The sequence below is a fragment of the Ambystoma mexicanum genome, chromosome 11 (assembly GCF_040938575.1).
Source record: "Ambystoma mexicanum isolate Mex_15411 chromosome 11, UKY_AmexF1_1, whole genome shotgun sequence".
NCBI classification, from domain to species: domain Eukaryota; kingdom Metazoa; phylum Chordata; class Amphibia; order Caudata; family Ambystomatidae; genus Ambystoma; species Ambystoma mexicanum.
Window position 1 is genome coordinate 854,753,780 of NC_090934.1, and position 22,806 is coordinate 854,776,585.

General features: G+C 47.4%; 1 protein-coding gene across 4 annotated transcripts in view; it reads left to right on the forward strand.

Moving 5' to 3' along the window:
• Positions 1-22,806, forward strand: part of SAXO4 (stabilizer of axonemal microtubules 4) — a 438,314-nt gene that overhangs the window by 216,476 nt on the left and 199,032 nt on the right. For all 4 annotated transcript variants that reach the window (XM_069623878.1, XM_069623881.1, XM_069623879.1 and 1 more), the window contains 2 exons: positions 18,499-18,652; positions 19,589-19,717. In XM_069623878.1, the coding sequence (XP_069479979.1) occupies positions 18,499-18,652; positions 19,589-19,717 (283 nt within the window). The remainder of the gene's footprint in view (positions 1-18,498; positions 18,653-19,588; positions 19,718-22,806) is intronic.

A 22,806-nucleotide genomic window follows, 5' to 3' on the forward strand; every position in this document is an offset into this window, starting at 1 on the left:
GAGTTGTGCCCTTGTTTGATTTTCAAACCTAGGTGGGTGTGTTTTTAACATCTTGCTCTCCATATTTTGCATTACTCACTGTGCCCCTCCTGTAACTACTAGGCCGAATGGTGAGTTTCGGCTAGGACTGTGCAGTGCAGCCACCCCTCCTTCCTTCAACTATCCTCTGCCACCCTGATGGCACTCACCATCTCTCCTATCTTTTTAACTGCTACACTATCACCTACCCTCCCTCTTTCATGAAGTCTGGAAGGAAAAAGCACAAAAAAGACATCCTGAGTGCCAACCCTGGCCTACCCATCGCAAACACCTGTGTCTTGTCATCCCATTGTATCATTAATTTCTACCACACTGGCAGTATCTTGGTTCAGGGTTCTCAACCCAACCTCCTTCTCTTTGGCCGGCACCTGCCATCTCTCATTAACTTCCTTCCCTTACCTGCCTCTCCCCCAACCACTCTCTCAGTCCCTCCCCCTCCGACTTGTGTACCACGCGCCTGTACTCCTCCTCGGAAAACCTTCAAAGGCGGAGACCTCCTTCACCTAGCCACACTTAATGCCCGCTCAGCCAACAAACACTCACCAACATCTGCCTCCTTCTTGAAGACATTGTTAGTTTATGTTATGGACATTTTTCAAGCGCACAGTCACCCAAGGGTATCATGGTGCTGGGGAGAGAGAGGTCAGTAATCCAGAAACAGAATAAGTGGATCAACTAAACAGATAGGTTTTTAAAACTTTTCTAAAAGCCAGGTGATTTGACAACTTTTCAGTGTCAGTGGAGGGGCATTCCATAGTTGTGCTGAAGCAACTGAAAAGGCCCGGCCTCCAATGCAGGAGCGGCGAAATGGGGGAACGCAGCGCAAACCCGCTGAGGCAGATCGAAGTGACCGCATGGGAAGGTATTGGGTAAATTTAACGCGCAGGTATGCATCCCCTTGATTGTGTAGAACACGATGTACCAGGCACAGAGCCTTAAACTTAATCCGCAGAGGGAGAGGGAGTCAATGCAAAGAGCGCAGACCGGCAAAACTTGTGCCTCCATGGAAAGGGAGGCAGAGGTAACCACGCCCCGATTCTTTACCTTCAAATCCGGTGTCGGAAGAGGGCCAAGGGTAGACGGCCAAAAAGAGGAGACCCAAAGTGGCAGATCCGGGGGAACCCACCACCAACACCTCTGTCTTGTCTCCATTAAGCTTCAGCCAATTGTGGTTCATCCAGCCTCCCACGGCAGACAGGCACCGATACAACCACGATGACTACTCAGCCTGATCTTGATCTAAACGTATCAGGATCTGAGTGTCATCGGCATATGAATAGCACCTGATGCCGAAGGAGCGGATGAGACACACAAGAGGCCAGATGTAAATATTGAAGAGAACGGGAGACAAGGCGGAGCACTGTGGAACACCGCAGCCAAGGACAGAAACACCAGAGAAGAAGGGAGGGAGTGAGAGAATTTAGGTTCTATCAGCCAGGACCGAAGTAAACCAGGCTAGCACTTGATCCGAGATTCCAGCCTGAGCCAGATGGGCTACGAGGACAGGGTGGTCTACGGTGTCAAACGCTGCCGAAAGGTCTAATGAAATCAGGGTGCCAAGCCCTGCTGCATCGACCAGCCTGGTCATGTCATCCTGGACTGAAACTAACGCACTCTCCATCCCCCGACCCGGCCTAAAGCCTGACTGAGCGGGATCAAATAGTTCTGTGGATTACATAAAAGAAGACATCAAGGGAGAAATTAAAGACTCCAAAAGCTTCATAAAGAAAGAAGAGAAATAGGGCGATAGTTGGAAGGCAAAGTAGGATCCAACGATGGTTTATTAAGAAGAGGGATCACAGTTGCAACCTTAAGCTCAGGCGGAATGCAACCCGTCTGAAAAGAAGCATTAACTTTCCACCATGATCTCACTCAACAGCTCAGAAGAAATATCCTTCATTACAGCAAGCGGGATGACATCTGACGGAGCCCCTGACTTAGTATGTTGGATAGCCACAAGTATATCTTACTCTGTGAATAGTGGGAAGGAAGACCTACCCTCCGAGACAGTCGGGTTATTAAGGGGTGAGTGTTCTATCACTGGAGCAGATGTTGCAGCCTGCGCGATATTGGCTTGCATGTTCTCAATTTTAGTATTACAAAATTGAGACAATGAGTCGCAAAGTTCCTGAGAGGGACTTACAGAAGGGACCAACTTAGCTGAGGAAGAGAGAGATCTCACCACAGAAAAAAGGGCCTTTGGCTGACATAGAGATGATTCAATCTTTTGAGCAAAGTAGATTCTCTTTACAGCCACAATTGCAGCAGAATAAGCTACAGCACAATGTTTGTACTGAAGCCTAAAACCAGGGTCATAGGCTATCCGCCGCTCTCGTTCTGCCTGTCTAAGGTCAAGACATGCAAGTTTAAGATTTTCTGAGAACCAAGGTTCGGAGGGGAGCCTCTGTGGCTGGATAAGCCGTAGGTGGGGCACCATATCCACTGCTTCATGCAGTGAACGGGAAAGTACTGATAGAGCGGCTACTGGAACAGCATTGCATTTGCCTCTGACTGATGAGACAAGACACTAAAGGTCAGCTGATCGCCAACAGTGTTGGCACCTCCTGGGAGGGGCAGTCTTTTGACCTCGACATTCTCGCTCTTACCGAGAAATGGTTCAAAGCCAACTCAGTCACTGCTTTTGACTCCCTTCTCCCTGATAGCTACAAGATAATTTCCAAGCCACGGCCTAACCGTGCTGGCAGTGGGGTTGCCTTAATCTTCCCTGAGTGGGGTCCTTCCTCCCTCATGCCCACACAGCCTTACTCTTCCTTTGAAAACCTGGTTTGCAAGTTGGTCATCTCTCCCTCCTCCTCTCTGACCATTGCCACTATTCACAGGCCCCCTGGCGCTAGCACCACATTCCTCTCTGAATGGGCTGATTTCTGCTCCTGTCTCCTCTCAACCACCTCTAAATTCCTTCTCTTGGGCGACTTCAACATACATTTGGACTCCTCCTTCACAGCATCTACTCTCTTCCTTGACCTCTGCACCTTGCTCTCCCTCTCCATTCTCCCTTCTGGTTCAACCCACACGGCAGGACACACTCTTGACGCCCTCATCCACTCTGATCTTTCACTCCCCCCCCCCCACTGATCACACCTCTATCCTGGTCAGACCAATCTCTCCTCTCCTCTTACCTGGGTCCCCTTGGCCCTCTAACCGCACCTCCTCCACCTCCTCCAGCCCTGCCAACCTCATTCATGAACATCCGTCCGATGAAACGAGTATCAGGTGCTGCTTTGCATCCACCTTCACCCCTCTTCTCCTCCCACCCCAGACTCTACCTCAACCTCCATCTGGCCATTAATAACAATCTGGCCATTCTTTCCCCAGTCATGAGGATCCACCTAAAACCTGCCTCTAAATTTAGCACCTGGTACAATTGAGCCACAAGTGCAGAGCTGCAGAAACGGAGTGGAAAACCTCAGGCTCACCATCTGACAAACTGGCCTGCTGCCTGCTCCACAAGCAATACAGACTCTCCATCCGTGCCAAGAAAAGGGCCCACATCCAGGTGGCGGTATCTAGTGCTTCTAACAATACGGCTGAACTGTTTAAAATCTGCAGGGAACTAGCCAACCCTTCCACAGCCCCCCCCCTTTACGTCCCAGGCCCACAACGCACTGACCACACACTTCACCACTAGAACTCTGGACATCCTTAGCACCCTTGTTACCCTCTGCCCCAACCCCTGCCCCACTCCCTTGCCTCCCACCCTTCTTCTTCCTCTTTCTCCTCCTCTCCCCTGTCACACCTGATGAGGTCACCAGAGTTGTCTGCTCCATGAAGGTCTCCTCCAAACAGCTTTCCCCTTGCTCCTCTCAAACTATCAAGGACAACATTGGCTCTCTTGCCCCTGCACTTGCTGATTACTGCAACCACTCCTTTGCTACTGGATCTTTCCCCTCCTCCCTCAAACACTCCCTTGTGCGCCCCCTCCTGAAAAAAACCTTCTACAGACCCTACTTGTCCAGCCAACTACCACCCTATTTCTATCACCCCCTTCCTCTGGAAACTCCTGGAGAAGCTGGCCTTCCCCCAACTTACCTCACACACTAAACTTGTTGGCGGTCTCCAGCTGGATTCCGAGCATCCAGAGGCACGGAAGCTGCTCTTCTGAACACCTGTGAAGAACTGCTTGCATCTCTGGAGTCTAACTCTCTAGCTGTCCTCATTCTCCTCGATCTCTCCTGTGCCTTAGACACGGTCAACCACTCCATTCTCATAAAACAGCTCCATGATACCCTGGGTATCTCGGAGTGGGCACTGGACTGGCTGACCTCCTTCCTAAGTGACTGTCCGTCCCAGTTTATTCTGGGCCCCTTCTCTTCACCTACTTCTTTCTCCACCTGTGGTATGCCCAGGGATCCAACCTCTCCCTCTGGCTCTTTAACACTTACCTTGCTCTGCTGGTACTCCTCATTTCCTCCTTCTCCCCTAAATTCCAGTGCTACGCAGATGACACACACCTCTTCTTCAAACTTCCTTCTTACCCTCTTGCTTCTTCCTTCATCTCAGACTGCCTATCTGCCATCCAATCCTGCTGCACCTCCAACGATCTCTGCCTCATTACCAGCAAGACTGAGATCCTTCCTATTGGGACCCCTGCCGCCTCTTTCTTCTCCTCACTCTTGCCATCCTCTATGGGCTCTCCCCCTTCTCCTTCATCTGAAGCCTGAAACCTTGGAGTCATCTTCGACTCTTCTCTTTACTTCCTCCCTCACATTCAGGACATTGCCAAGAAGTCAAACTTTCAACTCTTCCTTCTGAAAGGAATCCTCCCTTTTCTCACTTTCCCCCAGAAGATCAATGTTACCAGGGCTCTGGTTCTCTCTAGGCTAGACTACTGCAATACCCTTCTCTCTCCCTCTCTCTCTCTCTCTCTCTGACCCCTCCAGCTAATCCAGAATAGGGCCGCGAGACTTATCTGTGGCCTCAAGCCCAGGGACTGCATCTCTCATTCCCTAAAAACTCTTCACTGGCTCCTGGTTGCTGCAGGGATCAAGTTCAAATCCCTCTGCATCATCGATAAGGCTGTCTGGGGCCGGGGGCCACGCTATCTTACTAAATACTCTCCCTTTATACCTCTACGTTCCTCTGGTACCAACTCTCTGTGTGTCAAGTGTTTTGCTAAACAGAGGGCCGGTGGCGATCTCTGTATTCAGCTGGCTCCATTTTTAATGGAACAGTCTCCCCCTTACTCTTTGTCTTGAGCCGGACCTCCTCAAATTCCAGAAGCTTCTCAAGACTTTTCTTTTCACCTCCTCCTTCCCTTCTTACCTCCTCTGCTAATCTCACAGTCACTGTGATTGGTGACCAGGGCCCTTATGTGTCTTTCGGGGTCCCGGCCTCCCACACCCAATCGCCTCAGCCTCTGCCCACACACAGCACTTTCCTTGGTACTTACTGGTCTTCGCCACTGTAGGTATGCACTTACCCATTTATTTATTAAAGCTCCCTAGCACTTCCTATACTGGGCACTTAAACCTGCTGCTCTCTCATGAGCAAGGGCCCTCCAGCACTTACCCCCTCTCCCTCTTCCCCTCTCCTCTCTCTGCACTTGCACGCCCTGAATGCTCACACAGCCTAGTAGGTTTGTCTTTATCTTCCAGTGTATTCATTATTTTCTATCCCATGTTCCCTCCCTGTTGCCCTGTGAGCGCTTTGAAACACAATTTACTTGTTGTATAAGCGCCTAACAAATGCACAATAAAAATAAATAAATGTCATGTCATCCCCCCGAGGGTCGCCTCCCCCAATGTGGTCCTCTCTCAAATAGCCGCCCCCAGGGTCAGGATCAGGCAGCGTCTGCCGTCCTCTGGCCACATGAGAAGAGGCTGTCCCAGGGAAAGGAATGGTGACATCGTCAGATTCATCACATAACCTTCCCCTAATTCTCTGGCTTCCCACCCAAGGATTCCCCTCCATGTTTTGATTCAGGGTTTCTTCCGGGAAGGACATTTCTTTCTCAAGTTTGGTCTCCCACTTCCAGATAAAGCTTTCTGGTACAAATTCCTCTTCCTCTCAAGAGTCAAAAGGGGAGTAAGAAAGGGGAGAGTTAGCATTTTTCAAGAGAGTTTCAGATTTTGGAAATTCGATACCAATTATAGTCTCTTCTGGTAAACTTGGAATAACAGCAGAGTTAACCTGGTATCAGATAATAATATCCCTCACAACATTATATAGGTGACCATATATATAGGGACAGAGGGAGCGGGAGTTGTGCCCTGCATGTTCCATCTAATAATGTCCCCGGGAAAAAAAGGAAACTTTTCGGCGATTTCTTTTTGCATGGCGTTATTTTTGAGGGGACATTATTACATGGAACTGTTAACCTGATTCATCACACTACCCTGACCTATGCTTACAAATGTACGAAGAATGACGCCACCGGGTTTACACCGTATTTCTTGATGTTTGGAAGGGACGCCCAGCTGCCTGTAGACCTGTGTTTTGGAGTGTCCACAGATGGAACAGGCAGCGTGAACTACACCAGCTATGTAAAACAGCTCAAGCGTCAATTGGAGCAATGATATCAGCTCCCCCAGACTGCCGTGGAGAAGACAGTGGTAGGGAACAAATGCTGTTACAATGCCAAGGTCTGGTCTCACGTTCTCCAATCTACGATCGTGTGTTGATCCGCAGCCTGGGAAAGAGAGGACGCAACAAGCTAGGTGACAAGTGGGAGTCTCAGCCTGTCATCATAAAGCATATTCCGGGAGAGCTCCCCTCTACCAACTATGAGAGGAAGGACACCCAAGGAATATCAATCAAGACCTTGCACCGGAACCACCTGCTCCCAATCGAGGATGAGGTTGAGCTGACACTAGAGGAGACTGAGGCAGAACTGGCCAAGGGGCTATTAACAAGACAGCAGCGACTATGCACTGAAAGGTCCAAAGAAGATCCTTCGAAGGCTCGATTCCTGGAAGCTTCTCCAGCTACTGAAGGCCAGCTGGAAACCAGTGAAGACACAGACGCTCAAGGTGATATGTTTGGCGTCTACCCAGACCAATGGTTAAATCAGACACTAATGTTGGTAGCTACACCCACTGATACAGATCCCACTCCTCTGGAACCTGAACCCCATCCTGAGAGTTTTCCTATTGAGTACAATCCAAATCCTGCTCCAATCGCTCCTAGTACGCTGGATGTGGTCGATGAACCCTTCCCTGTTCCTTCACTGGAAGATAGGGTCCCCGACTTGGTGGCGAGTACTCACTGTCGTACCACCAAGGAGAGCAGACCTGTTATGAAGTTAACCTGTGATTCACCAGGGGTTCAGTGTGAGGTTCCAATTGCCCGTTCTTCTCAGTCTTCCGTTCCTCCCTCTTTAGAGCAGGTTCCTGGGAGTTCAATGGTACTGTGGGTGGTGCCTGAGATTCAGGGTACTTGGTGGCAACCAGTGGTCTGTCAATTGTAATCATTGCTTGATAAGTTTATAGAACAGGCCAAGTCTATCCTCAGGGCTGAGGATAGTTCAAAGGAGGGGAGCATGTAGCCCCTCTGCGGGGGACATAAAAAAAAGGATGAAAGGATCCTCAGCACTAGAAGCCGCACCAGGGATCCTGAAACAGAAAATAGCTAGAGTAAAGGACCCGTGTGCATGGTCATGCAAGGTTCCCTTCACTCTAGAAGAAAAAAAATCCATCAGAGGTGCGAGCTGACTACCGTGCCATAACAGAAAACCCTCCAAGGGTTTGTCAGGCTTTCCGCTCAGTTCAAACCGCAGCTGTCCAGGCCTGGAAGCGCTCCCCTGAGAAGAAGGGGAGCGCCACGAGCACCACCTCTCCCCAGGTGGCCACTAATCACTGCCTGCTCAGGCACCTGTTAAATTAACAGTGCTCCCACAGCAGGGGTGTGCCCAATGGTGTTAAGCCCACATGGGCTGGATATAAGTAAAGGGGCCTATTCTTCCAAATTATGGCTTGATAAATTCATAGATCAGGCCAGGCCTATCCTCAGGGGCGCGGATAGTTCGAAGGGGGTGAATGTAACCCCCATGCAGGGTAAAGAAAAAAAAAGAACTCAGATCACCGATGCGAGTGCCGTGCCAGGGATCCGAAAAAGAATATAGAGTAAGGGAATCTCACGCGTGGTCACACAAGGGTCCTTTTACTCTAAAAAGAAAGAAAAAAACATTGAGCCGGCATGAGCGAATTGCCAGGGACAATGATCTCAACCCTCCATCAAGAGAGCTAACAGATGCTCTGCTCAGAGCCCATTCACCGCTGCTGTTCAGGCCTTGAAGTTGGCACTCCCCTGATAAGCAGGTTATTGCCTGAAAATATTAAGCCTCCCTCCCCAGGTGGCTCGAAAACACTGCTGCTGGCCCAGGGCATTTCTAATTGCTGGCGCTCCCCTGCGAGTTGGAGCTTTACCAGAAGGGATTCATAGTCTGTGGTGTTGGTTGAGGCGTCCTTAATTATTAGTGGGAATTGGTGTTTGTTTAGTATCGCAAGTCCTCCACCCCTTCGAGATCTGTTCCGGACAGTAAGGTTGTGAAAGCAAGCGTCCCCAAACAGCACGATCCTCCCCGCAATGAGAGACAATGAAGGACTCTCCCAAAATGGGAATAAGGCCAAGACAGAGTGCGGGTGACCGTAAATGGGAGTTTATCAATCAGAATTGGGCATGCAAAGAACTCTGTAAACTCCGAGAGCGCTCTGTCTGACAATCGCAAAGACAGGCGTATATATTTACAAAAAACGTCATCAAAACCTACACACTATAGGGGGCACAAGTTCATTGGGATTGGGTGGCGACGACTAACTATAGGTGCTGCTGCGGCGTGGTTGGTCTTGGCTGGAGGACGTCACTGGTCACCCTCGTGGGTTGGGCTGGGCCTGGCAGGTCGGCTTGAGTTCATCCGGGCGGTGTTGGTGTGCCAAGGCGGCTTGTGGCAGAGACGAATGCCTTTCCTGACTTACTTGCCCTCAGCCATGCACACCGCAGTCATTCAGTCATTTACAGTGTTATTCTCTTTAGTAAATCTTTCAATAGTTTATGCTATAGGTTAATGCAACACAGGAGGAATGCACCTTGTGAGAGGTCTGGAGGTAATACATCGAGGCCTGGTTACCCTTGTCCTGTTGACCGGGGCCATAGGTCGAGGGGCTAAGCTTCGGGGCCTGGGACGGGTGGTACAGGTCTTTCTGTCTTGTTAGAAGTTGTTATGGATGTTCCGCTGTGTGTTGTCAAAGTGTTGGGTGTCCTGATTGCCCAGGGCCATAAGTCTAAGACGGTCCGGTGGGTTGTGGGGTTTACGAGGGGGCGCGTGAGTTTAAACAAAGGTTTACTGCTGTGCTGTAAATAATGCAGGTGGCTGGTCGCGGCCTTGGGTGCTGCAGTGGGGCTACAAATCTTTGAAGCGGCTCCAGTCCGGTCGGGGGAGGTGGGATAGCGCAGAGCGGGCCTCTGTTCTCATGTCTTGGCAGCCTTCGCAGGGTGGGAGGGGGGAAATGGCCTTGTACGCATTCACAGAGGTATCTCCCTCGTGTGTTGCTGAATGTAGGTAAAGACATCACAAACATTTGAACACTTTCTATAATACTTATTCAAAATCGCTTCAAGACATGCATTTAAACTTTGCTGGATGTATCTCGATTCTATCCAGTCCGCGCACCATATTTGTACATTATATTCTAGCAGCTACAATATTTTAGTTACATGCATATACATTTGCAGTAAATGAGGTAGTAGTTGGGTCGGTGGAGTACATAGAAAACGACCCGCCACTGTACGTGACGGTGGTGGCACATAAGGGGCTCAGACATACACACATGATAAGTGCATTCTCGCGCATCGTTTGCATGAGTTTATAGTATAATTGCATTCGCTTTCTCGTGTACTCTAGCAGCATTAGTTTAGTTATGACGCAAAACCATGGGAGGTAGGTTGCCCAGTGATACATGCAACAAACAGATTCCTTGAGCGTTCCTTTATTATTAGTATCCACCTGTAATGGTGTGAGCCCGCCATTGCTTATCTCATGGGAGCATGCTCTCTCATTTTAATACATTCTACAGACGTTTGTAATATAAGAGATTCTGTGGAAGAGAGTATACTTTGCAAGTGGTCTTGAGATTACTATATACACATATATTAAGACTGTCTGCCATCAGATGACCACTTTATCGTTCTTCTCATTGTTCAGGCCTGATGGCCGGGTCATGCTGATAGTGATGGTACACTGCGGGAGGTGGACTGTTACAATGTTAGCGTATTGCGCTAGCTCATGTCCGTCTTGTTCGTGGGAACGTGCTCGCAGCGGATCTGCCAGGGTGCTGCGGCAACAGGGATGAAACTCTCCAAGGGTGGGGGCCGCGCTACAGTGCGCTGAGCTCACACCATCTTTACCAGACAAAAAATGGTTTCTGGGCCTAGCTAAATTTGTATGGGCAATTGATACGTGTGGGCAATGTCTCCAGTGGGTGAGCCCTCCACCACCTGGGCCCGGGTGGCATGAGGGAACGCCCAATGAGCCATAGCCCTCACCTGGGGAGGAAACGCAGGCGAGAGGGGTCTTCTGGACCAGTCCTCCCCTACATTTGTAACCGGGTGGGAAGGCTTCATGCGCAATGGGCTCGTAGTCGTCGGAAAACCAGGTCTCTGTGATAAAAAGGACGTCTGGATTTTCTTCTGTGATGAGGTCAAAGATGTGGAATTTATTTTTAGAGACTGACATGGCATCTCGTAGTGTGAGATGCCTGCCAAGAATTTGGTTTACTGCCTGGGGAGGACAAAAAATAATACTTTCTTTTTGACCATATGCACAAAAGGAGAAAATCAGTGGTATCTACCCCGTCCTCGGCCATGTATGGGAGGAAGCGTTACTTATAATGAAACACCCGTTAACGGAACCGGCATTTAAAGGAAGGCTCCAAAAGAAATGTAATGTGCCAGATTCCACCCCTAACTGCCTTATGTCCCAAAAGTCACTGGAGTCGCTAGTGTCCGCAGCAGCGACTAGGAAGGTACATGCTTAAACATGCAAGTGTACAACACCCCCAGAGCCAGAAGGTTGCAAAATAGATGTGCTAGGAAGGAAAATACTCTCCATTCGAGCCACTACAGTAAAAGCAGCGAAATATCCTCCTTCACTCCTCTGTCACACAGAAGCAAGCAAGCCACTCACGGGGCCTTCTAGCGCCCATTCTACCAGAGCTATGGTGGCTTCAGCAGCAATGTTGTCCGGGGTGCCCCTGAAAGACATTTGTCAGGCAGCCACCAGGGCCTGGGCGGTTCCACACACATTCACAAGACATTACTGCTTCCAGGAGCAACATGCTGCCAACGCACCGACAGGGAGAGCAGTCCTGCAGAGCCTCTTCCAATAAGGTATGCCTTTTTGTCTCTGCTATCTACCACCATCTTAAGTATATTCTGCTGCATAATCTGTTCATAGTGTAATAAAGATGCAAGTTCAACGCGGTATAAAGGAACACACTTATCAGCTGAAAGAGTAGCACTGTAAAAGGGGAGGGGGCTCTTTCTGATATCTGTGTAATAGAGCCCATAATAAAACTAATCCATAAACATAAGGGCACAGGTATGTATAATCAAACTTAGTGGTAGGACGAAACACTGTAAATAGACCTTAAAAGGTTGCTTTTGCAGAAAACATGTGTTAGCTTTTTGTGTGCTGAAAAAGTCACTGCGGCTGGAGATTTATTACAGAGCCTGCCATCTCAGGACAGTGATGAAAGAAGTATATAATGGTTGTTATTTTTCGAGGTCACAGATTAAAGCTCCCAGGTTCCGCCAACGAATAATGAATGCATGACCATTTTATATTTCAAAATCATTTATAAAATACGATTTTCTAATGGAGCCGAAAAGAGCCACAGCGGTTTCAAATTGCCCCGTAATACATTTTCCCTGGGAAAAGGGTTAGAGTGTCCCCGATATACAACATTTGTGGTTCAAGGCTTTGGCAGTGACATGGTAGTAAGCACTTCTCTTGAGAACCTGGATGATGCGGCCAGGGCAGTTGATTAAAGTACCGCTGGTCATCTCAAATGTTTCAATGAATTAATTTTGTGCTGTGGGAATTGGGGGTGGCTTGTGATGTCACATGTTGTAATTGAGGGCATTGTGGGAAGGTTTGTGGGCCCAATTATTGAATGCAATGTATGGTTTTATATAAGGTTTCAGAGTGTGAAAACCAATCCGTTTTGTGTGGGGAGATTTTTTCATGTCGCACGATTACGAATACTAATTACTTTGCATTGTAAAAAAGTTCTGGATTTAGTGGCGTTTCTCTGACAGCGCCTTTTCACACAGTTATATTCTGCGATTTTTTTTTTATTTGCTGTCCAAGCTGCGTCTGGGGCCCTGAATAAAACTGTGTTACTTCTTACAACGGCGTACACTCCTTTTTGACTATTTTTGTAATATTTTGGTGAGTTTTTCGAGGCGACGCCTGACACAATAGCATGTGAATCTTTGCAAGATCCAATGCTGGAGAAGGGGTACGTTTCTTACCTGTAACTCTATTTCAAATGGATTGTGTCCTCCCACGTATTACTCATTTTATGATATTGTATCTTTCCAGCTTTGGTGCTTCGGAAAATAAAATTCTTGACAGAGGGCGCTGTATGCAGTGTCGTCGCGTCGATGTGCCTCAATGGCCTTTGCCGATCGTTGATGTCATCATCAGCATAAATAGTGCATGCAGCACCAGTTGGCTTCAGTTCCATTTTAACAAGCTTACGCTTCGAGTTATTAACGGCGCGCTTCAGTTTTTCGCAAGAAAAATAGCTTCTTCTTCGACTCCTCCAACAACAAAGTTCGGTTTTATAAAAACCCATGACTGCGGATTGAAGATGTTAATTACGGATCCTCACCGCTTCTGCTTGTGGTGTCTGGGCTCTGGGCACCGTACTGACGACTGTGGGTCCTGTCAGGATATAACAGCGAAAGCTCTCAGGGAGCGCAGCGGTAAACTGGTGGTGGGGAGGTTGGATTCGAAGTCTTCTTTGAAGCGGGAAAAAAAGTCTGGCGAGCCTAGAGACTCCTCCCAGCGCAAAAAGTTGAAGAGGTCCCGATCACGGCAATCTTCGTCTTCTTCCTCAAAGAAGGAGAAGAAGAAACTTCATAGGTCTCCCTCTTCATCATCTGATTCCTCTACTGAGGTAATCAGATGCCCGAGAAAATCTGATTCCCCGCGAAGTGGGACACATTTTGGTCGGAGATGATGCATATTTTCAAGAATGCGGCCTCAACCCTTTCGAAAGAAACGCACAAGAGCCATGCCCTGGTCGCTTCCATGGACGAAAAAGCGAACTTGAAGGCTACAACTTTGAAGTTGAGCATGAAGCCGGAAATACGTCGAGAAAGTTCTCGACCCGGCGAGAACTTGTCGAGAGTTTCGACTCGGGAACCGAGTCCTTCTTTGATACCACCAAAGAAGCATAAGTCGTCGAAGACCTCAACTACTTTGTTGACTCCATTGGAGTTATATCTGTCGACACCCAAGTTGAAGGCAGTGCCGAGTAAACCAGCACCATTTTCTAAGCCATCTTCGACACCATCAACAGCCACTTTGACTGCAAATTGGGAAGCCCTGGAATCTGGGCCTGCAGTTAATAGAAGCTTTGCAAGGAAGTACAGGCCTTCCAGCAGCGATGCAGAATACCGAGCTTTCAGGCGTGTGGTGCTTGGTCAGATATTCTTGACACCTCGCCTGACCCCTCTCAGCATGCAGGTTTGTCAGAAAGAAAGGTCACAGAGTATATGGGTTGGAGCAGAGCTTCTCCTACATATGAACAGGATGACATGACTGACATCCTGGACCAGGGTCCTCAGAAGGACCCAATTTTGCCCTTCCACAAGGCCCTTCAGAGGACATTGGGAAGCCCTGGACTCTGGACCTGCAGTTAATAGAAACTTTGCAAGGAAGTGCAGGCCTTCCAGCAGCGATCCAGAATACCTGACCAAGCACACACCGCCTGAAAGCTTGGTAGTTCAGGCTGCTACATCAACCAGGCAATTAGCTTACCCCTCTATCCCCCCAGATAGAGATGACAAGAGGGTGGATCCTTGGGCACATAAGGTTTTCACAGCAGGCATCATGACCTTGAAATCTACCAATGTGACATGTACTCTTTCCAGATACACTTATACCCTGTGGGACTGTGTTGCCATGGCGGCTGATCACATTCCGGAAGGCGAAGAAAGAGACGGCTTCCTGGCTATAGATAAGGATGGTAAGAAGGCAATGGGAGAATGTCTCCAGTCAGGTTTGGATACTGCTTACAGCATCAGCATATCCATTGCTGCTAGCACCGTACTATACAGATTTGCGTGGTTGAGGAAGTTGAGGTTTGCACCAGACGTGCAGGCTAGGCTGCTCAACATGCCCTTGTTCGGCTCAAGGTTGTTCAGCAGCAAGGCGGATGAGAGTCTGGAGAAGCTGCAGACCTCCTAGTTAGCCGCTAAATCCCTTAGCGCCTCCATTCGACAACTTCAACAACCCCATTCAGACTCATCTTCCTGCAGGGGGCATTCTTTTTGTTTCTATTCCTCAATTGAAGAGGAAGAGGACAGGCCGGACAAAGGGGACAAAGAAGATTCCCTCATGGTGGACGAGGAAGGTGTGCTAAATCAGCCCCAGCAGCAGCAACTTTACCCTCAGCCGCTGCTACAGCCGCCTCTAAGCTACTCTGGGGCCTTGACCCACAAGACCCCGATGGGAGGCAGAACTTCTCAGCATCTGAACGAACGGTGGGGTATTACTTCAGATGCTTGGGCACTGGAAATGGTAGCCCAAGGTTACTGCCTTCCCTTTAAAAAAAGGCCTCAATATCATCCACCAGGATACAACTCTGTCAAAATTCCGGATCCGCTCCTTTTGCAGGAAATTTTAATCCTGCTAGAGAAAGGTGCAATAGAACATGAACCAGTAGCAGAGAGGAGCAAGGGTTGGTATTCCCCTTACTTTCTGATTCTCAAGAAGGACGGAGGATTGAGACCCATCTTGAACTTAAGGTAATTGAAAAAGTTCCTCAGGAAGAACATGTTCAAGATACTTACCCTTTCTCAGATCCTTCAGGCCCTCCAACTCCAAGACTGCTTGGTATCATTGGACCTTCAGGATGCTTACTTTCATGTGGCAATTCATCTCTAGCACAGAAAGTACCTGAGGTTTGCGATTGGCAGTTCTCATTTTCAATTTCGAGTTCTGCCATTCGGGCTGACCTACGCCCTGAGGGTTTTCACCAAGTTGATGGTGGTGGTGGCAGCGACTCTCAGGAGAGGGGGGATTCACGTCTACCCTTACCTGGACGATTGGCTGATCAGGGCTTGTTCACCTGAGCAAGCCAAGGAACATCTCAGTATCACTTGCCACTCCCTTTGCAAACTGGGCTTCTCCCTCAATTTCAAGAAGCTCCATATGATACCATTCCAAAGACTCCAATTCATGGGAGCAGTCCTGGATACTTCCTCGGGGTAGCCTCGCCACCCAAGGTGAGAGTTCAACACATTCATCAGATGGTAGCAAAATTCTAAAATGCTCAGCATCTTCCGGCCTTTGATTTTCTGAGGTTGCTCGGTCTCATTGCATCCTTCACTTTTTCTGGTGCCAGAGGCGATTGAGAATGAGATCCCTTCAATGGTCTCTTGACTCAGTGGTCCCTATTCTCAGAGAATATGTCAGACCAACTACAAGTTCCGAGCAGGGTTGCCCAGGACATTCTCTGGTGGGCTTGCAAAGACAACATGCTCAAGGGAGAATCTTTTTGGCAACCATGGACAGAGATAACGGTAGTGACGGACGCCTTACACATGGGGTGGGAAGCCCACACCAACGAACTGACAATCAGCGGTTGTTGGTCTTCATCAGAGTCCAAACTACACATCAACCTTTTGGAGCTGAGGGCAATCAGACTAGCGCTGAAGGCCTTTCTGCCCACTATGCAGGGAAAGAATGTCCTGATTATGACGGACAACACAGTGGCCATGTACTACCTCAACAAGAGGGGAAATGTAGGGTCACTGACACTGTGCAGAGAGGCAATGCAGCTCTGTTTTTGGGCAATACAAGAAGGAATCTCTCTATCGGCAGTTCACCTAGCCGGAGAGCAGGACACGGCAGCGGATGCTCTGAGCAGCAGGGTACAGTCTCCCACGAGTTGGAGCTAGCTCAGGAAGTCCTTCAAGAGATATTCACCCATTGGGGAACCCCTCAAGTGGATCTGTTTGTGACCGGTCTCAACCGGAAGTGCAAACAGTAGTGCTCCAGGGAATTTCCCCCAAGAGGAGCTCTAGGAGACGCATTCGTAGTGGACTGGGAGTTTCCACTCCTGTATGCATTTCCTCCAGTCTCTGTCAGTCCTCATGTGATCAGGAAGTTGAGAAAGTTTGGGAAATCCATGATCCTTATTGCTTCGGATTGGGCCAGGAGGACGTGGTACCCAGACCTTCTGGACTTGTCCATCTGCCCTCCAATACGTGTTCCACAAAGGGAGGATCTTCCCTCGCAAGAGGAAGGTCGGGTTCTCCATCCAGAGGTTAAGACACTCAGCCTTCACGCATGGTTTCTGAAAGGCTGAGATACAAGATTGAGACCTTTCGGATGATGTAATGGAGATTTTGCTTTCGCCCAGAAGGCCAGCAACTAAATCATTGTACCGTTGCCGTTGGAACAAGTTCAGCAACTGGTGCAAGGATACAAATGTATATCCTTTCCAATGTGCTTTCTTTTCTATTACACTTAGCCAATCTGGAGCTCCAGATTGGAACCATAAAGGGACACCTGGCAGCGCTTTCCATTTTTAAGCGCTCCTCGGAAGACGATTCCTGTTTTAAAATCCCCTTGATTGTACAATTTCTAAAGGGACATACTAATGTATACCCTCTAGTTCAATTTAATGTACTCGTTTGGGACCTAAATCTTCTATTAAAATTCTTGAAATGTATCCCATTTGAGCCTTTACATTTATGCCCTTTAAGGCTCCTGACAATAACATCAGGCCCCAGGGTAAGTGAGTTGCAGGCTCTTTCTTGCAAGCCTCCTCATACTACTTTCTGCAAAGATAAAGTCATCCGCAGGGTAAAACCATTGTTTCTACCGAAGCTAGTCTCCGACTTCCATTTGTCCCAAAAGATAATGTTGACAACTTTCAATCCTCCTCCTCATTCAGATAAAGAAGAGGAGAGGAGGAGATTACATAGATTAGACCCGAAAAGGGCTCTAAGTTTTTACATTTCAAGAATGGCTAGATTTCACCAGGTTGGGTATACCGGCTCCAAATTGGGCCTGGCAGTCACCAAACAAACAATATCCAGATGGGTATCCTGGCCATTGGCGAATGTTATAGACTTGCGGGTAAGGACCCCCCGGAAGGCCTAAGGGCTCTTTTCACAAGGGGCATGGCAACCTCTGTGGCTCTTTAAAGGGGTGTCTCAATAAATGACATCTGCTCAGCGGCCACTTGGTCGTCCATTCATAGGTTTGTCAAACAGTACTGTCTGGATTCTTCCTCCAGTCAGGGAGGACTTTTTGCTAAAGCTGTCCTCCATTCGGTCCATGATTAAATTGATTGATCCTCCCACCTCCAAATTGCTACTGCTTTGGGAGTCTATCATAACTAAAGTGGAACTAAGTGAACTTTCTGTAACAGTGCCACAATGCCTTAAGGATGATGAGCACTTTATAAATGCAAATAAATAAATTACCCCTTGTAACATTCTTTCAATTGGATGTTCCTCCCACGTATTCCTCATTTTATGATATTATATCTCTCCAATTTTGCTGGAAATGGAGCTACAGGTAAGAAACATACCCCTAACTGTGCAACATTGCTACACGTGGCTGAACACAAAATACTTCCCTTTTCTCCTTTCTTAATATTAATCTAACCTTCTCATCCTGAGAATAACAAGAGGGTGGAAGTAAAAATGAGGACATCATAATTCCAGCCTCCTCCAGGATGTGAGTAATAGTGCGAAGTTATGGCATGAAATGCTTCATGGGAACTCTGTTGTTATGAAAATAAGAGTTAATGAATTTCTGAAGAATATATGCACCTTAGAATGATTGGTAATGGTAAACAAATTTGCTTGATTTGTATTCGAACTCTGTTATAAAATTTGTAATAATTTATAATGACTGTATACTTATACATAGTTTCTTCTCATTAATTAAATTAATGATTAGGAACTGTTCTTTTAAGTTGTTGTGAAATTGTGATACTGTTTTTATTTTAATATGCTTCATTGTTGTAAGATTAAGTTTTGTAAAGGTTTAAATAAACCAAAAACAATAAAGATAAACAAAATAAAACAATAGTCTTGAGTTTGCAGGCAATAGTACAACTTCAGACAGTGTTTATATTATCTTAAACAATTAACCTACTGAGATGCTTGTGAAACCTTAAGCATCAGGTTCTGCAACACACTTCCCTGTATATACTTTATATTTTTTGTAAGTTCTTTAATCTCTCCTTTCAGCTTCCTGCTTCAAGATAACTACAGCAGCATCACCAACAAGCATTTCAGGCCACTCCAGGTGCCCGAGGGCACCGAGGTTCTGCCCTGGAGCATGTACCAGACTGATAGCGGATTCAGACGCAGCGCAGGCCTATCTCATCCTTGCTCCCGAGTGGTAAGAAGCCTCCTTCTTTCTCCTGGATGTAGTTTGACAGGTGGATGAGAGCACATGCCCAAGCCATACAACTAAAACTACAAGTGCCAGAATATAAAGAAATAAAGTATGACTTGGTCAGCTACTCACTTCTCACATGGGAGCATTGGGAGCTATGAGGAACAAATAACTGTCCTGTAACACTGAAAACATGGGGGGAAATGAATGTTAAAGTTAAATCCCTCCCCGTAGCACCCTTTTCATCACGACAAGCTTTGTATATTGTTAAATGTGAAGTACATAAGTATGTGGGGGGAGGGGCACAAATAGGCATGCATTTTGCAAGTAGACCCTTCGACTTGTCTACATGTATTACTTAACGTACACAAATAACAGAGTGACTGACAGGCATTCATAGTATTCTGCTGCAGCTTAGGAGTGGATAAGTCATCAAATGTCCCACACCAGTATTAGAGTGTGAGGAGAGTATGGATCTTACCTCATCTACTGAGTGGTAAGCGAGTGTGTGGCATCCACGTATCTCGAGTTCTAAAGGAGTACTTGTCCTGCTGGCACAGTGGGTTAACAGAGTCTGTGTCTTGCCCATTCTCCACAGTGGTAAAATAGCACCTCCTACCTTTTTATTTAAAAATAGGAGTGCTCATGTTATACCATTGCTCTCGGTTGCTAGAGCAAGTTCTATCCCAACTGCAGCCTTGTAAAAGTGTCCTCTGCCATCTCTCAAGTACTGAGAGTGGTCCAGATCAAGACTGGTGAGAGAGCACACATTGTTACCCAGTTCTACAGTGGGTGCCTGGGGACAGATAACTCCAGGGCTGACCTCTGTGCTGATACTAAGTGTCCTATTATTTTCCGTCGTAGGTGCTATATGCTCACGAATCCTGAAGATTGTCTCTTGCATATGTCTTACACGTTTAATGGGTTTCCCTTCTTCAGGTGAAAAGCGTCTTTGTTGATACCCAGGACCATGGATCCAAGGTTCTTGCTGGCATCCCTGGCAAACACCGGCCACTGCTATTCCAGATGCATGGGAAGGGTACAAATGACTCTGAAAACTGCAGACATGTAAGTAAGACGCTTAATCGGTGGACCTTCAAACACACTATGCCTACTCACATGGCAATTGCTCCAATCTCCTACTCTTGGAGGGGAATACCTCAGGCCTCTGCTTCCCTTTGTGAATTACATTCACACCCCTTTGTCACAGTGGACACCCTTTACATTATGTCTTCCATCAGCATCTAGCCTTTGCACATTTTCTTCTCTGTGACAGGCCTGCCAAAATGTAGAAGTGACCAACCTTCACAATGCTTCCCCTCTCAATAGCCAACATTCACATCTCATCTGCTCAATAACCAACCTTCACATCTCTTCTTCTTCTAGTGATCATCTCTAAAACCTCTCTCTTTCAGTGCTCAGTATTCAGACCTTTTTCTCGCAGCGACCAGCCTCTACATGTCACAAGTTGCATTGCGAGTGTCTAAGTGTATATGTAGGCCATACAGGGATTCTCATTTGAACAGACTTAGAATATGAGTTTTGCAGCCTTGTTTTAATATGGAACACCATGAGCAGACTTAATTCCACAAATTCAGTTGTGAAGCAGTGAGCAGCATAACGTACCCACCTCCCTTTATAAGCCTAATTCCCACCCATTATTGTGCTTTCATTTAAAAGATCGGAATGACCCATCCACCAATCAGGGACGTTGACTGAGCAGCATAAGAAAGCCCTCCCCTTTTGGCCTGATTTTGTATGTAATGCCATGTACTTTCGAACTGCGTTGTTGACACTATTTTGTATCTGACTGTACCCCTAAAGCCATTTCTCCCCCCCTGCTCCTACTAACCTGGTCAAACGCCAGCCGGCAAGAAACAGACCCCATCAGTATCAAGGCAGTGCTGGTTACGCAGCAGAAAACTCTCTCAAACCTGCCACCCCAGAGAGCTGGGACTCTTCAGGAGACTAGAGGATCCATGAAATGACACTGCAGTAAGAAGTGCCCCAGTGAATAACATTGTCGACCCTGAGCTGTGAACCGATCTCTGTGAAAGAGACATTGTAGCAGGCAAGAAATGGTGAGGAGTACAGAAACTATTTTGAAAAACAACTCATGTGTTATGATGTGTACCTGCAGCATAAAGACAGAGGATAGTTCCTAGTGGCTCCTGCTCCTCTAGTTGGCACTTTAAACTTGCTATATGAAGAGAACAGTGGCAGCAACTCATTCCAAAAGTGGAGAAGCATTGGGAATAGTTATGAACCAAGAATGATTTAAAACCCTTTTTAAAAGTACCAGAAACAAAGTTAAAATCCTAGTATTAATTCACCAATTTAGGGGGGCATACACGGTGAAATATATATGTGTGTTGTCTATAAAATGTCTGCAAGATTTTAAGTTGCTATGGGAAACTCTATAGCCCCGGCTATTTTTTGTCCCACCCAGGACAACGGTATTACTTCTCAACGTGTAAAAGGAATTGGTTTTTGTGGGGGCTATGTAAGATGGTGGGCTATGTAAGATGGCACCAGCCCACCAAGAAGAAATGTGACACCTCAGTGTCAAATGCCCTTTGATCCTTATGGCAGACAGGAGGATAGTAGGAGATATTTTCCCAGCAAACCACCCAGCCACCATTGTGACCTGAGGGAAACTAGGATTAAATACTTGGAGCATCTGCAGGTGACTCAACTTAGAGTTACTGGTGCTTACTCTGCTGTAACATTGAGTGGCCACTTGTTATGATATATTTTATTTATAGAGTGCCTATACACAAGTGTTTCACAAGTGTTGAGGCAAGGGAGGGGAACAAGGAAAGGACAAATGAAATAACGAATTAGCCAATGAGTGTGAGATCCACGCTTACCAAGCATGCAAATATTGAAGATCTACCCACTAACCCCTACTAGATTGTACAGAGTGAGGATTTTCAAAATCAAATCCAGACTGGACACCCCTGGGGGAAAGGGGAATGGGAGAAAATAACAAACTTCCAGACATCAGGTCTACCCTCTGTTTCCCTCTGTCTCAGATCTCTGGGACCGTTCGCCGGGTGTCTGCTGATCTGTGGGCACACAAACACACTTTTAAATGTCCACCCCAGAGGCGTTCCTGGGGAGCAGGGGCTGAGGGAGCTATAGCCCCAAGTCTTTTGGTGGTAGACCGGATAGAAGGTCAGGGGGTTCAACCAAAAAGCTAGCTAGCCCCGAGTCCTGACAGTCCTGACATTAGCAAAGCCCCGGATATTTTCCAGACCTAGCAACACCCCTGGTGTTCGGAAGGAGCTAGTACTTTTCTTCATTCCCAAGCACTTTAGTGTTAGGCAACACTTCTGTTAACTGTTTCCGAAGCACTACAAGAGTCCAGGGGGGAGGAGGGTCACTAAATGAATATAGTATTGAAATATAAGGTGCAAATAACTATTTAGCTGAATGAATTTGTAATAAATGTTAAAGTCATGGTCATGAAGTCAGAGGCACAGGCATGCAGGGGTTGCATGCACAGGAGACCTGGGTGGCACAGGCTCAGGAACAAAAGTAAACAAGAACATCCATTTAACACCAAAAAGCTTTTATTATGGACATAGCACTTCAGATGCATTAACCTTGAACATTCCATCCATTAAGCAGGATGCATTAACCTTGAACATTCCATCCATTAAGCAGCCCCAAGTGTATTCTTCGGTGTGGCTGCTAATGGATTGCCTTCACACGTGCTTACTCTCTAGGAGTGGCAGGGTGTGGCTGGTAAGCCGGCCCTAATTGCCGTGCCCACGATCTCAGCTATATAAGCTGCCCTGATCCTCAAGACAGACGCTTCGCATTATTCTGCACTTGCAAGCAGCATAACGCTCACCATCACCTGAGGTCAGACTTACCATTGAAGATCCTGCTTCCTGGACATCCTGCTTCCTGCCAGCATGCTTACCAACTGGGGGAAGCTGTTCTTACCTGTACATCTCTTCGGCGAACCAAGTATTCATCTTTACACTTTCCTGAATGCCAAAATCTTCATCTTGGCACCGCAGCACGACACGCTTCATCCTCAACAGCAGCGCCTGCAAGGAAAAACAGAACACAAGGTTAGACATCGAAAAAAAACTAGTCAGTTTAAGGTTGCCCGTCACCATACTTTGCGCTTTTCCTTAAACCAT